The sequence below is a fragment of the Cotesia typhae genome, unplaced genomic scaffold, assembly GCF_013202065.1.
Source record: "Cotesia typhae breed Kobodo isofemale line unplaced genomic scaffold, CoteBio_Ctyphae scaffold_13, whole genome shotgun sequence".
NCBI lineage: Eukaryota > Metazoa > Arthropoda > Insecta > Hymenoptera > Braconidae > Cotesia > Cotesia typhae.
The window spans coordinates 14794892-14812201 of NW_027423774.1; the positions used below are offsets into that span (position 1 = coordinate 14794892).

Here is a 17310-nt window from a genome sequence, read left to right on the forward strand (position 1 = left end):
TAAAATAAATATCACTGTTTTGAATAAGACGTTCTTGAGTCTTTTTGTAATTTTGAAAAATCACTTATACCTTACAACTCAAAATTTGTAAATTTTATTAATTCAACTACAGAAATTACAATCCGACACTCAAAGATTTCTAAAGAGGGGAGTACGATCAACAAAATAGTTTGAAAATTTTTTGTTTTTTTGAATCAAAAAGTTGACAAAAAATACATGAAATCCGGGCTTTTATTCGGAAGTCTGTCAAAAATCCAATTTTCAAAAGTTTTTTTGATCGTAGTTCAGTCGGTGTATTTAAGTATGCGGGTTAAAACTCCGCCAGGTTTTTTTTTGTTTCAGATAAGCTAATCAGCTGATATCATGGAGGAAGTGAGCGTCAATTTTTTTCGAGGCGGGTGTCTTCAGACCACTATAACTTTAATTCTACTGAATGTTTTTAGCTACAAATTTAACTGCATACTCTTGAAATATATATAAATAAATGGTAAAAAGTTCAAAGTTCTATCTCTTCATTGGCCTTTACAAAAAAAAAATCCTAAAAAATGCTCAAAAAGAAGTGCATCAAACCAAAAAACCCCCTTAACATAACTTCCGAATATTATGTCGAATCGTTTGGTAGGTAATAAAAAATATTTTTGTGATTGAGAAACTGCATTGATATCTGCAAATTCCATCAAAAACGATTGATTCGTTCAGAAGATATTGTAGTTAAAATTTTTCAATTAAGTATATTCTCAACAGCCACTAGAATTTCAAGCTCGAAAAAGAATAAAAGTTGGGCTATTGAACTCGAAGAGCTCAAAACTTCGGAATAGATCACTTTTCGAGCGTTTTGTACATTGTAGGAAGTTTTATGGATAGCCTGCAGGTTCAAGCGTTTTCCAAATTTTTTTCTTTTTTATGTAAGTGCAGTAGTTGTAAAATCTATTTCAGATTTTGTTATTTTTAATTAATCCAACCTTTTTAATTTTATGATTTTAAACGGTAAAAATATTAAATTAAAGTCAAGGTAGTGTACATGTATACTTATTGAGTTGTTCATTTCTCTCCTTTTTCCTATTACGTATCTGACCACTCACTTCCGCTTTATAATTAGTCTCAGATTTTTTATCTTCGTTTGCATAAATAGCTATTGAAGTACACTATTTTTCAACTATTTTTTCTGTTTAATATACGACATAATATTCTTAATAATAGATTTTTACAATATAATTCTGATATATTTGAATTAGTTTTCACGATTATGGATTATTAAGATCAATAGTAGCAATAGTAATTGTATCAATTTTTACTTTCCAAAAAAATTTTGAATTATGCATTTTTTAATTCGGCAAAGCTATCAATTGTCATTTTATCAGCCGAGAACAAGTTCCAGACTCGTGTTCCCTCAATAACAAAAGATTTATCATATTAATAGTAAATTAAAGTTTAGTCATAATTACCTAAGTTTTGAGATAATCAGTAAACTTGTTGTGATCATCGGAATATCACGTTTTTTAAATAATACAACACCAAGTTTTTTAATTCTCGACAAAAAATATTTATATATAATTATACATATTTATATATAAATTAGTTATATCCCATGCAGGAAACCTCCAGAGTTGACAAAGGGGCCAGGCTTGGGCCAGTACTGGGAAACTTAGCTTCAGCGTACCTGTATTGGCCCATGCGTGGGTCAGGCTGCTTACCTCGACCTCGGCCAATGCCAATAATCACGCAACTTTGGGCCAAGACTGACTAACCTATCCTTGGCCATTCATTGGTGACCCAATCGTGGGTCAAGACTGGTTAACCCAGCCTCGGCCAGCCCAATGATTATCCGAGCCTGGGCTAGAACTAGGTCTCCCAGCCACGGCCATTCAATAGCGGCTCAGACTAAAGCCAGGACGAGTTGTCTAGCCTTGGTCGACTCAATGATTACTCAAGGGTTAGCCAAGACTGGGAAACCTAGCCATGGCTGTTGAATGGCAACCCAAACTTGAGCCAGAATTGGGTAACCTAGCCTTTGCCATTCAATGGGAAATTCAATCTTTATTAATCATTAAGTAATAGAATTTTAAACAGTAAATATTTATTGTTTAACGAATGATTGTTAGTAAATTATAAAATTGAAAATTTATTATTTAACCAAGATTATTGCATATCGTCAAAATTGATATAGTCTCAAAAAAATTAAAATATAATAATTTACAGTTGAATTTTTAATATTGATAATTTTAAACCTCAAAATTTATAATAAAAAATATTAAAAGTATACAGAACGATGTACAAAGTCTAAAGTAATATATGAATTTGACTCTTGCATTTTTTTAACTGATAAACATTTGTAAAAAATAGTTAATTTTCATCAAAATACAATATTAAATAATATAAATTATATAAATAATGAACCGTCACACTTTGTCACCATATCGATTTAGCTTATGAGAGTAATGAGATGTGCATCAACTTATCGGTCATACGGTGTAGAGGTTAGTTATTAGTCTGGCAAACGCCTAGGCTCGGATTCAAATCTCGGTCAAAACGAATGCGATATCCACTTTATTTCTATAATTAGCGAAAGTTAGATCTAAATTAAGAGTCAAACGATCTGGACGTGCGTTAGCTTTACTTAAAAAACAAAATAAAAAAAATAACACTCCAAAAATTCTTTCTTTATCATTTTTTATCAAATGGCATGGGTCAGATTTGAAAATTAACTACGGCTCAGTCCGGGTAACCAGGCTTGGCCCATCGTTATCATCCCAGACTTCTACCAGGACTAGGCCAAGCCTAGCTTACAAGCTTAGCCCAGAGTTCTACATAGTTGGGCCAAGCTTGGCCCCGTGGTACTTTCCTCTATGGGATTTTATTTTATTTTTATTTATTTTATTTTTCCATTACATAAACCCAACAGCTCAAAAGGCCAATAACAGAGTTACTTAAATTTTTACGATGTTGAAGATTTTGACAGTGTGTGAATTTAAGTTTATTTATGGCTCTATATAAATCAAAGTTTAATATTTGAATTACTATCATTTAAGATAGCTCAATAACTAAAAAAGAAAATAGAGATGATTATAAATTACAACTATGTATGCAGAGTTACATTTTTAGTTTCATTTGTTATTAACCAGGACTAGGAGTGCTTAAAGTAGATATATTATTAACAGTTAAGTATTAATATCACGCAATTTAAGAATTAGTGACACAAGAGTGCTAGGAGTGAGCGGTTGGTTGTATCCGAAGAGATCAAGTTCAAATTCTTCATGATTATTTTTGGCAACGATGGAGTTACATATTCTCCTATACAGTGGAGATGCTTGTGCAAAAGTCGACCTCACCAGAGGAAGTAGAGATTCGAGGATCTGAAGTTACGCGAAGGAAGTTTAAAAGGGAGTAAGGATAGGAATTTTGGGCAGCGAATGAGACTCCCACAACGAATAGTTTACGCTGCGCAGTTTCTTCTCTCTTCAAGAGTTAACATATTATTGCTCCTACATAATTCTAACTTAGGGTGGACGCAGCTATAGTAGCGTGGTAAACGATAAATGATTATCAAAGATAACTCCAAGGCCTCTACAAGATGAGACATAATTAAGAGTAATTCCATTAATAGAGTAGGGATATTGAATGTCAGCTTGAAGTTTACTAAAAGATATTACCACACATTTACGCTCATTGAGTTGCATTTTGTTCATTTCACACCAGGTCGCCAGTGCGTTCAGGTTATTCTGCAATATAATGCAGACATCAAATGACACTTTCGAGAGGATTAATAAATATGAGAAATAATAGTGGACCTAAATTTGAGCCTTGTGAGACTCCAGAGGTCGATTTGAACGATATAGACCGGTATCCATTGAATAATACGTAGTTAGATCTGTTGGTAAGATACGAAATTAAGAGAGTAAGTAGGTAGGAAGGTAGTCTAAGGTCTCGGAGCCTGTGAATTAATGTTACTGTGTCAATTTTATCAAATGCCTTGGCGAAGTCCGTTTGGATGAAATCTACCTGGTCTTCATTTTTAATGTTGTCATTAATGTATCCAGTATAGTATATAAGGTTAGTTATCGCAGAACGACGACAAAAGAAGCCATATAGCGAATCACTAATAGACACGTTGAAATATGGCAACAGCTGCTCATAGATGTACATCTCAAAAACCTTTGCGAACGCAGAGATTAATAAGATGGGTCCATAATTAGCAATTGTCGCAGGATCATCAGCTTTGTATATTGGACACACCTCCGTAATTTCCCATTATGTTGGAAGAATTCCGTGTCTGATACTACACTCTATCAGTCGCGTTAGTGGTTTCGCAAAGTACGCGGAAGCATCTTTCACTAGTTTTTTTCTAGTTCGCTGGTTTGATTCTTTGCTAGTTTTTGCCTGAATAGCTCCTTGAGTTTACAATCGCTGATTATATCCCAGGTGAACCACGGGGGATATTTCGAGTTAGTGTTCTTAGTACCATTACCCAGTCAGCATCCAAATCAGAAAGACTTCTGGAAGAAGTCTTTTCAAAGACGTCCATAAGAAGTCTAAATATGATGTCTTAACGAATTCATCAATCAGAACTCTTAATCAAGAAGTCGACAGGAAATCTTTTGACAAACTTTGTAAGACTTCTAAAATATGAGCTCTTCAAGTAGTTTACTTACTGAACTCATAAGACATCAATAATCTGAGCTTTTTAAGAGGTCTTTTTTCTGACTTCGTAAGATGTCATGAATATGAACTCTGTCAGAGGTCTTTTTGCTGAGGTAGGATTGAATTGTATTGGCGCATGCGCACAACGATAGAAATTTTATTTTTATTTTTTATCTCTGTTTTAATATAACCTATAAGTGTATGGTACGTTTTCTGTTTACATTCAGCGTCGAATTGCAAAACTTTAATTTAGTGAAATCAATTAATTATTTATAATCAGTGATTTTGTAATTTGTAAATTAAAAGTTCTAAAAATAATGTAAGTGCATATTCTTAGCTAATTAATATTTGACTGTGTATGATATTTCATGTTTTTATCAGTGATAAATTTGAGAAATCATTCGATTTTAAAGGTAACGTATACATTTATCCAAAAAATAAATATAAATTATGATTTTTTTTTAATTTAAAATATTTTTTTCTCAAGATGTCTGAAAGAAAAAGATTCAGTGAACTGTCTAAGAGTCAGAAAAATCGAAGATTGAAAAAACGCTGTGAGCAGGCAATTTTGGAGACTGCACGTGCAAAAGCATCGGTTGATACTTCGTTTGATAATGATCCAGTTATTAATAACAGTGTAATGAACAACGACAATAATTATGACAGTGATGATTTCAGTTTACAGTCGATTCATTTAGATAATACCGTAACTGATATCTCTTTAAAGACTTACACAGATAATAATGATAATTCTCATTATACAACAACAAAAACAACATCAACAGTAACAGCAACAACTACTACAACTTCTATCACTTATAATAATAATAATAATAATTGTGATATCGAAGTACCAATTCTTTAACCAAACAATTAGCTCAATGGAAATGCGAATTTAACATTACTCAAGCTGGATCAAGTGCTTTACTAAAAATTATTAGAAATGTGGAGTCAATAGAAGAGTTAAAAAGTCTTCCAAATGACAGTCGTACCTTAATTGATATTCCTACAGATACTACTATTCGTGAGGTTGCACCAGGAGAATATTTCCACTATGGACTGAAAGAAGGATTAATTGATTAATTAAAAATTGTCGATATAAAACAGATTACAGATATTATCCAGATTAGTATACACATTGATGGTTTGCCAATATCGAAGAGTTCAAAACGACAACTGTATCCTATACTGGGAGAAATTTTTCCAAAAGTCTCTGTACCATTCGTTATTGGTATATACCATGGACTGAACAAACCAAATGACTAATGAATTTCTTCAAGATTTCATTAATGAGTACAAAAATCTGAGAGAGGAAGGTTTCGAGTATGATAGTCATAAATTTAAAGTAATTATAAGGGCTGTCATTTGTGATTCACCAGCGAGAGCTTTTGTAACCTACACAAAAGGTCATGGTGGTTTTTATGGTTGCGGTAAGTGCATTCAAGAAGGAGAATATAGTGACCATCGAATGTTATTTCTTGATATGGATGCACCATTACGCACTGACTCGAATTTTATAAATCGTTTAAATGAAGATCATCATTTAGGAAAATCAGATTTTGAAGATATTGGTGTTGGTATGGTGTCTCAATTTCCAGTGGATTACATGCATCTTGTTTGTCAAGGAGTATCAAAAAAAATACTGACTTCGTGGACGAAAGGATGGCGACTAAATGATAAAAAATTACTTAAATTAAGTCACAAAATGACTGAAAATCAATATTATTATTATAATTATTATGAGTATTACATAACAACAATAATAATTTAACAATTAATATTAATAAATTTATAGCATGAATAAATAATATTTATTAATTTATAATAATAATATTCTGCAAATTTTCTGTATGAAATCAGAAAGAGCTCTCAATTCTGACTACTATAAGTACTCTTTTATTTGAAGTCGTAAAGAGCTCTTAATTCGGATTTCTGCAAGACATCTTATTTTTGAACTCAAAAAGACTTCCTAATTCTAACTTCTGTAAGCACTCTTTTTTTTTGAACTCAGAAAAAAGATCTCTTTGAGAATATTTGTGGAAGTCTTATATTACTCTTAAAGTGGCGCATTCGACGTCCTCAAGACGTCTTAGAAACACCATTCCGTTAAAAATTACGACGTCCAAATCTATTTATTCATGCTATAAATTTATTAATATTAATTGTTAAATTATTATTGTTGTTATGTAATACTCATAATAATTATAATAATAATATTGATTTTCAGTCATTTTGTGACTTAATTTAAGTAATTTTTTATCATTTAGTCGCCATCCTTTCGTCCACGAAGTCAGTATTTTTTTTGATACTCCTTGACAAACAAGATGCATGTAATCCACTGGAAATTGAGACACCATACCAACACCAATATCTTCAAAATCTGATTTTCCTAAATGATGATCTTCATTTAAACGATTTATAAAATTCGAGTCAGTGCGTAATGGTGCATCCATATCAAGAAATAACATTCGATGGTCACTATATTCTCCTTCTTGAATGCACTTACCGCAACCATAAAAACCACCATGACCTTTTGTGTAGGTTACAAAAGCTCTCGCTGGTGAATCACAAATGACAGCCCTTATAATTACTTTAAATTTATGACTATCATACTCGAAACCTTCCTCTCTCAGATTTTTGTACTCATTAATGAAATCTTGAAGAAATTCATTAGTCATTTGGTTTGTTCAGTCCATGGTATATACCAATAACGAATGGTACAGAGACTTTTGGAAAAATTTCTCCCAGTATAGGATACAGTTGTCGTTTTGAACTCTTCGATATTGGCAAACCATCAATGTGTATACTAATCTGGATAATATCTGTAATCTGTTTTATATCGACAATTTTTAATTAATCAATTAATCCTTCTTTCAGTCCATAGTGGAAATATTCTCCTGGTGCAACCTCACGAATAGTAGTATCTGTAGGAATATCAATTAAGGTACGACTGTCATTTGGAAGACTTTTTAACTCTTCTATTGACTCCACATTTCTAATAATTTTTAGTAAAGCACTTGATCCAGCTTGAGTAATGTTAAATTCGCATTTCCATTGAGCTAATTGTTTGGTTAAAGGAATTGGTACTTCGATATCACAATTATTATTATTATTATTATAAGTGATAGAAGTTGTAGTAGTTGTTGCTGTTACTGTTGATGTTGTTTTTGTTGTTGTATAATGAGAATTATCATTATTATCTGTGTAAGTCTTTAAAGAGATATCAGTTACGGTATTATCTAAATGAATCGACTGTAAACTGAAATCATCACTGTCATAATTATTGTCGTTGTTCATTACACTGTTATTAATAACTGGATCATTATCAAACGAAGTATCAACCGATGCTTTTGCACGTGCAGTCTCCAAAATTGCCTGCTCACAGCGTTTTTTCAATCTTCGATTTTTCTGACTCTTAGACAGTTCACTGAATCTTTTTCTTTCAGACATCTTGAGAAAAAATATTTTAAATTAAAAAAATCATAATTTATATTTATTTTTGGATAAATGTATACGTTACCTTTAAAATCGAATGATTTCTCAAATTTATCACTGATAAAAACATGAAATATCATACACAGTCAAATATTAATTAGCTAAGAATATGCACTTACATTATTTTTAGAACTTTTAATTTACAAATTACAAAATCACTGATTATAAATAATTAATTGATTTCACTAAATTAAAGTTTTGCAATTCGACGCTGAATGTAAACAGAAAACGTACCATACACTTATAGGTTATATTAAAACAGAGATAAAAAATAAAAATAAAATTTCTATCGTTGTGCGCATGCGCCAATACAATTCAATCCTACCTCAGCAAAAAGACCTCTGACAGAGTTCATATTCATGACATCTTACGAAGTCAGAAAAAAGACCTCTTAAAAAGCTCAGATTATTGATGTCTTATGAGTTCAGTAAGTAAACTACTTGAAGAGCTCATATTTTAGAAGTCTTACAAAGTTTGTCAAAAGATTTCCTGTCGACTTCTTGATTAAGAGTTCTGATTGATGAATTCGTTAAGACATCATATTTAGACTTCTTATGGACGTCTTTGAAAAGACTTCTTCCAGAAGTCTTTCTGATTTGGATGCTGACTGAGAATGGATAAAAAACATTCAAAATCGCTGATGTTTTCATTTGATCATTTAGTCACCATAAATAACTCGAGAAGATAAATAACTCGATAATACAACATATTGTTAAACTCCAAAAAATTTAACGTGTACTCTAATCCATTTAATTTAAATAATCACATAGTGAAAAATTCTTTGAGGTTAGCATCGAGTAATGTACAGTCAAAGTTTAAGTTTAATTTACAGTCAAAAGAAGTTAAGTCTTAGTTTAAAAGAAGAAGAACAAGAACAAGTAGAAGAATAAAAAGATGAAGAAACAATATCTATAAGTAGTAGTAACAATGCTATTTCTGATAATGAGAAGATCGAAGCCATTGGTGAATTTCTCGACCGAACTTTGTCTGGTATAACTTTCAAAATAATTTTTGTGCTTATCAATTACCTTTATAAATACTAGATTTGGTATTTTTCGAATCAATATTTATACTGCTAATTTTTTTAGGAATAGATCCATTATCCGGTCAATTAACATCTTGGAGTAGTAGTAATTCACAATCCGAACAAAAACAGTTTCACTGTAAAAAAATCGTGCCAAGTCCACGTTCATAAGACTATTAAGAAAAAGAAATTTTATTTCTTTACAAAAAGATATAAAATAAAAAATTAAAAAATCCAAGTAACCGATATGGTTGTATATGATTTTCGAAAATTAAAAAAAAATTTTTGTAAATTTAAAAATTAAAAGAAACAATTTTGGAACGTATTTAGTGTGCGTAGTTACGAAATATTTCACTTTTTATGAAATTCCTAAATTGTATCTACTAGGACACTTAAAAAAAATTGAAGTACACAATAACGCACACCAAGATTTTTGTTCAAATTTTATCTGCCTACATATATATGTATATATGTTTCATATATGTATATATATATACTGATAGTCACCTTACCTTTAACTTACTGTCAATCTACATCCGCAATTTAAAGCAAACTTGACGGAGAGAGTTGACAAAGCAAGCAATTATCTATAAGTTACCTATAACTTACTCTGCAAATAGACGTCAAAGCTTGCTGTACACGTATTTCCGTCAAATTGTAGTAAAGTTGAAAGGAAATTTAAGGGTAGAACTCTATAGCCATGAAAGTGATGACTTAAACAACCGATAACATAGGTTCCGATGACTTGAATTCCTATAGCCCAGATTCCGATAGCCAAGATTTTCGATTGGATATAATTCCGATAACCAAGAATCCCGATGAAATAGAAACCGTTAGCCTAAATTCCGATTACCAAGATTTCGATAGCCAAGATTTTTGATAGGGTATAATCCCATTAACCCAGGATCCCGATGGAGTAAAATTCCCAATGCATCTGCGAAAAAATTTTTATTCAGATAGGTGGCGCTATTTGATTGCAGCTCATATTTTCCATAATACTTTAAGACTGTTTACATCAAACGACAGCATATTATAAGGAGTAATTTAAAAAATTTTTAAAGTTTTAAAATTTTGATTCTAATTTCGTATAGAACTAATTATATTTGTAATTAATTAATTAATTAATTTTAAATAATTAAATTGAAAGGTATAACACCAAATTAATAATGAATTTTTTTTCATTTTAAGATTTTTTAATTATTTTAATATAAAAACTAATCACTCAAAATTTATAAAATTTTATTTTTCAAATATACCATAGCTACTATTAAGATTTTAATTTTTTAAATTAGTTCATAAAATAACTAATAATAAAATATTATTTTTTTAATTTCATCCAAAAGCACTTTGACCGATGACAGAAATGTAGATATAACAAGTTGAGTCCGGCAGGCTGGAGATCGAGTTAGCTGATGAAGAAGACGAAGAGGAAGCTTCCGATTCCCCAGAGAATATTGATGAAGAATGGAAGAAGCTATTGTTTTTTTTATTGACATGACCGTGCTCGAAGAATTTGGATCTGTCATGCGGGCTGAAAAAATGCATGCCTCAGGGAGAATTTAACATTCTGTGAGCTACTATTTTCAAAATAAGGAAACTAGAAAATAGAATACTAGAAAATCGAGCTTGCTTTCACCAACATATTTATTATCGACATTTGAATTTATCTATATTTTTACAAATTGCACTGTAAATCCAAGTGTTTTAAAAGTGACTACAATGCTTCTAGATAGAAACAAAACACTTGAATTTACAGTGTGTATTTCTTAATTATTGACATTTTTAAAAATATAAGGTCATCTTGAAGTTAAGCTCATCGGAACTGTTCATTTGAGTACACACACGATTTTTTTCATATATTTTATATATATGATATTTCTCATATTTGTGAAATTTATAATATACATTTAAAGTTCGTGTGTGTATTTAAACGAAAGATTTCGATAAGTGTAACTCTATGATAAGCTTTTATCGTTAAAAATATCATCAATGCACAAAGTACAACTTCATTACTTAATTATTGATATTTATTAAGATATAAGATCATCTTGATGTTTCGCTCATCGAGACCTATCATTTTAATACCCACACGAATTTTTTCAAATATTTTATAAACATTTTCCATATTTGTGAAATATATAAAATACATAAAAATTTCTGTGGGTATCCAAATGAAAGCTGAATAAAAAGTTTTTCGCAGATGCATTGGGAATTTTACTCCATCGGGATCCTGGGTTAATGGGATTATACCCTATCGAAAATCTTGGCTATCGGAATTTAGGCTAACGGTTTCTATTTCATCGGGATTCTTGGTTATCGGAGTTATATCCAATCGAAAATCTTGGCTATCGGAATCTTGGTAATCGGAATCTGGGCTATAGGAATTCAAGTCATCGGAACCTATGTTATCGGTTGTTAAAGTCATCACTTTCATGGCTATAGCCCTGATAGCCAGCGCTTTCTCAGTAAGTGTTGACTTCCAGCAGTTACGGTTAATTTATACATCAAGTTGGCGGTAATTCTTCTTTCAACAACAGTTGTAAGCAAATTGACGGAAATCTACGGCCGCAACTTGAATACAAGTTAACAATCAAACTTGTAGTTAAATTTCCTTTCAACTTTACTACAATTTGACTGAAATACTTGTACAGCAAGTTTTGACGTCTATTTGCAGAGTAAGTTATAGGTAACTAATAGGTAATCGCTCGCTTTGCCAACTCTTTCCGTCAAGTTTGCTTCAAATTGCGGACGTAGATTGACAGTAAGTTATAGGTAAGGTGGCTATCAGGGAGAGTTCTACCCAAATTTAACTACAAGTTTAAGGGTATATACCCTGACAGCCAAGTTGGTCGCAACTTTCTGTCTATCTACTGCCGCAACTTGTCACCAAGTTGGCAGCAAATCTTGGAAAAGAACTCAGTTGGTGTCAACTTGTTAACCAATTTTTCGGCAAAAACTGCTTCTGAAATTTTTTTCACATCAAGTTGACGACAAGTTTCTCAAGAAATTTGGCGACATATTGCGGCAGTAAATTGATCTTCTTTTTCTCAGAAACTTGTAGCCAACTTAATGCCAACAGTTACAAATTCGGAAGTTGACCGCAAGTTGTCGCTAAGTTGGTGGCAACTATCTGACATCAACTTTGTTGGTCTGAAACTTTGGCTATCAGGGTATATGAACGTTTCTTCACACAAACGAAGCCTTTCTTACCAACAATCGTTCTATTATTACCATACACTTAATATTACCAACAGACCACACCAGCTCATCAGAGCACGTAATATGTTTATATATAACTTACGGAATATTCACCTGACAAATCTAACTAGAGTTTTAAGAACATTCAAGTTGGTAGAATATCAATTCTTTAAAAGATAGCACTGAATGTAGAGGTTGAAAGTAAAGTTATCAAACTGACATTACAATAAAGGAATTGTAAATAATGTGTGAATACCTATGTTAATATATAATAACTCGTTCAGTTTTGTGGGTGATTGGTATCGATCATTACGGCCAATTTTTTTCAAAAATTATTTTTGCATTTTAATTCTTTGACAATATCATTTTTGGACATTAATACACAGGTACAGCTAAACACATATAAATACATTACGTATGTATGCGTGTGTGTATCTGGAGATTATGCTTGTACATACACAGTTTTGAATGCATATATATGAACAAATAGTAGTGGATATTTTTTAACTCGCAGCCAATGGATCACTTAAATAATAACAGTTCTATAACATATCTATCATTGTTAAACGACTACTACTGAATGTTCCAGGAATTCTAACCTCAACATTGGCTGCATACGGTGATCACTAAGGTAGATTAAACCTTATATTTCATGAAAAATAATTCGAATCTCAGTCAATTATAAGACGATTGTTTAGTTTCACGGTCAGCTAATTTTTTAGCTATAAATAATCAAAAAATCAACTTATTCAGGTTTTTTTTTGTTTTTTACTGCAGAAGATTTTCAATTATTCAATTTTAAGACTTTTTATGACCGTGAAACTGAACAATTTTCAATTAAAAAGCTAAATGTACTATGCCATTACTTATTTAAGATGCGATTACTTTTACAGGCTTTATTCATGTTAAATGTTATTTTTATACTATTCATTTATTTCAGAATTATTCTAATATCAATTTAAAAACAAAAAAATTTCTTTGTCTTTATTGGATACTTGAAATAAAATTGAACTAGTTTTTTTACCCTTATTGCTGTTAGAGGAATACGGTTTAGATGTTTGCCTGTAAGGGGGTTAATATCTAAACGCTATTCAATAATAAACAAGTGATGACGGAGTATATTCTTTAAATCAATCAACTAAACTCTAATCAAAAACCATATCTTCGCTACTGACTACTTAGCAAATTCAATTTACAAATAATATTTTAATCAATGTTGTGAAATTATCTTATTTTTCATAAGATTATTAGAAACTGTACTTAGAGATCAAAAATTATTTGTCGATTTATAATAAGATACTGCATAGATATTTAAAAAAAAATTTTTTTTGGTTGTGACGTCGCTCAAGAAACTAATAAAACTAATAAAATTTATTAAAAAACACGATTGTCGCTAATATAAAGATGTTTTATAGGTTTGCCATGCTAATTCTACTTTCAAGAATTTTAATTTTTTATCACTTTTCAAATTAGGTATTATTTAAAGTAAGGTAATTATTTACAAGAGGAGTCAAACGCATTTTTGGCCATATCGAGGTGAAAAATTAACATTTGGTAGTTTTTTTATTCTGCTTATTTTTATGGCGGATTTATCGTCGTGATATCGAAAATTAATAAGAATTAATACTTCGAATTCTTTTGCCTTAAAAAATTGGAAAAAATGTTGGCTCTCATGTTTTTGGATAAAATTTTTATTTTGTCTTTTTTTGATGTTTTTGACATATATTTTTTTAAGTACATAAAAAAAAAGAATAATTTTAAAAAAAAAGTTGAATAACACAATTTTTTAAAAAATTTATAAATTTTTTTTAAAGTTTTTTAAAAATTTGGAGTCAACTTTTTTTTCATTAATTGTTTATTTTTTCATGTATTTTTAAAAAGAAAATATATCAAAATTAAAAAAAAATGAAAATTCAAATAGTACACGGAAAAAAGAAAACTCGACAAATTACAGTATAAAATGTAAAATCGGTCCTGTCGTAATTAAAACTAGAAAAATTACAGTTTGAAATAACATTTTTCTAAATTCAATTGTTTAATTTAATATTCAGAGCTTTCAACGTAAATATTACATTCTAGAATGTAATTCTTATAAAATCTGTAATAATTACATTTGAAACTGTAATTTTTCGAGTTTTCTTTTTCCGTGTAGACACTTGTAAATGATTACCCAAAGTAATATAAAAGCTTCCGAGAAAATTTCTCATATAATTATTAACTTTCCGCTAAGAAAATCGATGATTTAAAAAAATCGGGAAGTTATTGTTTTCACCCCGATTTTCGAAAATCGAATTCGATCAGATTTCGACGTTTTGACGTCCTAGGAAGATATTCTGACTACTTTCACGATATATATATATATATATATATATATATATATGTATATATATATATATATATATATATATATATATATATATATATATATATATATATATATATATATATATATATATATATATATATATATATATATATATATATATAAATATATATATATATATATATTCAGCTCTTCTGCTTAGAAAATGCCGTCGATCAGCTTGAGAAAAGTAGAATTTTTCTTTGTTTCTTGTGAACTATTAGAGATATATAATTTAATAACCATAAATATCAGAAATACTTTGAATACAAAAAAATTAAAGTAATAAAAATTTTGTTACCTGTAAAATGTATTGAAATTTTTTTACATTGCTATGAAAAAATATTACAGAATTAATCACTGATGCGTTTCGGCAATGTAAGTAATGTGTATCAAACAATCGGATGGACGGTTTACCGTTCCTTAGACTATTGAATGAATAGAAGTCCTTTAAACACAGTCATATTATTTGTGACGTGTATCTATAAAATGAAATTGGTTTACATAATCACTAATACAATAGATAATTTGGTAATGCACTATTTACCAATAAGAACGTTCATCATCATAAGAAGTATAAAAATTTTATAAGAGGTTGAAAGGTTTTATATCAAGCAATGAGTCGATAATAATAATAATTTGATGATGAATCTATACTGATGATAACAAAGGTAGGGTTTGTTTATTTGTACTTATATAAAGGGTATTTCTCTCAAATCAACTACACTAATCGTAAACAGTAAAAGCTATAAATTTCACGTTCAAATAAAAAAATCAATAATTTTCAGAAACTGGCAAGTTATTTTTCTCACCCACATTCTCGGAAATCAAGTTCTTACCGAATCTCCAGCTTTTGAAGTCCTGGTATGCTATTTCGTAAACGCTCAAAAATTTTCCTGTTACCAAGTTCTCTGTGAGCTCACACATACATCTTTTACACATTTTCGCGCTCGACAAACACTTTTTTTAAAAGTTATTAACAAAAAAATCTTTTTTTGAATATCTTATATTTAAGATACTAGAAATTTTAATAGCGCGCTAAGCGCGCGCTTTAATTTTAACCAATAAGGAATCAGGTCCCATTTTTTTTGCGAATTTCGACTATTGACTAACTTCACACTCATTTCTTAATCACTGTTTTTTCAAATTGAGACACTACATCACTGATTGCTTTATAAAATAGAAATTATCTAACTTCTGGTTATATTATTTCAGCTATAAATCACTTACAAGCAAACATGGGATCGTAACAAGATTAAAATAAAAATCAAAATAATAAAACCATACCATGGAGCCACCTCTGACAAGCAAAGTTCTACGTGCGCCAAGTCTCAAACGAGGTCAAGAAAGTCTAAGAATTCAAAATCGGGTAAGTATTCTAGAATAAGGATAGAAATTAACACAATAATTTTAAAACTCACTATCACATTAAAAACGTTTTCAATCTACTATACAGTAATAGAATATTCTTAAGGCTTGAGGATTTTAAAATCATTAATTTTTTTTTTTTTTTTTTTTTTTCCAGTATTCAAAAACTTTTCTGGTGACAAACCTTAACTAATTTGTACAGACAATTAATTACAAATATTTATCCTGAATGAAAATTTATGCATTTAAATATGTCATGTGTATGAAGAAAAAAAATCTAAAAAATGGTTGACCCTGTTGCTGTTTCTTTAAAACTTGCCGTTATTTTTAAACTTAAAGCACTGTTAATCAGTTTTTGAAAACATTTCGAAAACGATATGTTTTAATTGAATTTGTTGTGAATGTGAATGTTACGACCTTCGACACAATTTTTTTAAGGGTAGACTCATTCGATTTCAAAATTGATGAAAAGAGTGGCAAAAACTTACTTTTTAACCGCAAAAAAACAATAATTTCCGAAACAAATTAGCAAGCAGAATTGTTTGACCCTGACAAGTTGATAATTATCACGACTCAAAATCTTGCATTTTTAATTGCACGAAAGTTTGTAAAACATATAGCCGAGAAACTAATTAATTCAGTAGTATGAAAAAAAGATATCTAAAATCAAAATTAATACTGTCTATTGAAGTAAAAATTTTGTTGAATATTGAAATTATTCACTTCACGTAGAAGTCATCGGTTTCTTTGTATGATAAACTAATTCTTTAACTTTTCCTGGTTCGACCGTCAATTCTCACTCTCAGTTTTAATACATCTTTCTCATAAAGTGAGGAACTGTAGTCAGTTTTTAATTACATGGAGGAAACTGTAAAATAGTAGAAAAAAATGCATACAGAAACCGCTATGCTTAACTATTACTGTCTTCCTCTCACGGCCTTGCAAAGGACTTAGATTTTATTTCCTAATAGCTCATACCTGACCTTCAATAATTTAAAACAAAATAAAAATTTTTTTCTTCAAGAAAAATTCAAATCAATCCATATCTATTTTGGCTTAAGATTATAATTTGAGTAAGTAAATAAAAACTTTCTCTTACGAAATTTTGACCTCAGAATAACCAATAAATTGGGCATGCGTTGAATAAAGTAGTTTATTAAATTAAAAAATATTTTTTTCATTAAGATTATAAAATTTTTGCCGCAAGGATTATTTAATCTCAAGC

The 17310-nt window shown here is 30.0% G+C and overlaps 2 protein-coding genes and 1 long non-coding RNA gene across 7 annotated transcripts in view; 2 read left to right on the forward strand and 1 right to left on the reverse strand.

The window, feature by feature from the left end:
* Positions 1-454, forward strand: part of LOC141535254 (uncharacterized) — a 56629-nt gene extending 56175 nt beyond the window's left edge. Inside the window, exon 3 of the long non-coding RNA XR_012480568.1 lies at positions 343-454. This is a non-coding gene — a long non-coding RNA (uncharacterized LOC141535254). The remainder of the gene's footprint in view (positions 1-342) is intronic.
* LOC141534949 (uncharacterized) overlaps positions 1-15647 on the reverse strand; it is a 206498-nt gene extending 190851 nt beyond the window's left edge. Inside the window, exon 1 of the mRNA XM_074254605.1 lies at positions 15557-15647. Within this exon, the coding sequence (XP_074110706.1) occupies positions 15557-15644 (88 nt within the window). The 5' untranslated portion in view covers positions 15645-15647. The remainder of the gene's footprint in view (positions 1-15556) is intronic.
* Positions 12539-17310, forward strand: part of Wdr62 (WD repeat domain 62) — a 47611-nt gene continuing 42839 nt past the window's right edge. The window contains exons 1-3 of one of the 5 annotated variants that reach the window (XM_074254594.1): positions 12541-12986; positions 15506-15581; positions 15933-16086. In XM_074254594.1, the coding sequence (XP_074110695.1) occupies positions 16006-16086 (81 nt within the window). In that variant the 5' untranslated portion in view covers positions 12541-12986; positions 15506-15581; positions 15933-16005. Of the gene's footprint in view, positions 12987-15505; positions 15582-15932; positions 16087-17310 lie in introns of all 5 variants that reach the window. The other 4 variants (XM_074254595.1, XM_074254599.1, XM_074254598.1 and 1 more) reach the window with 4 other exon arrangements.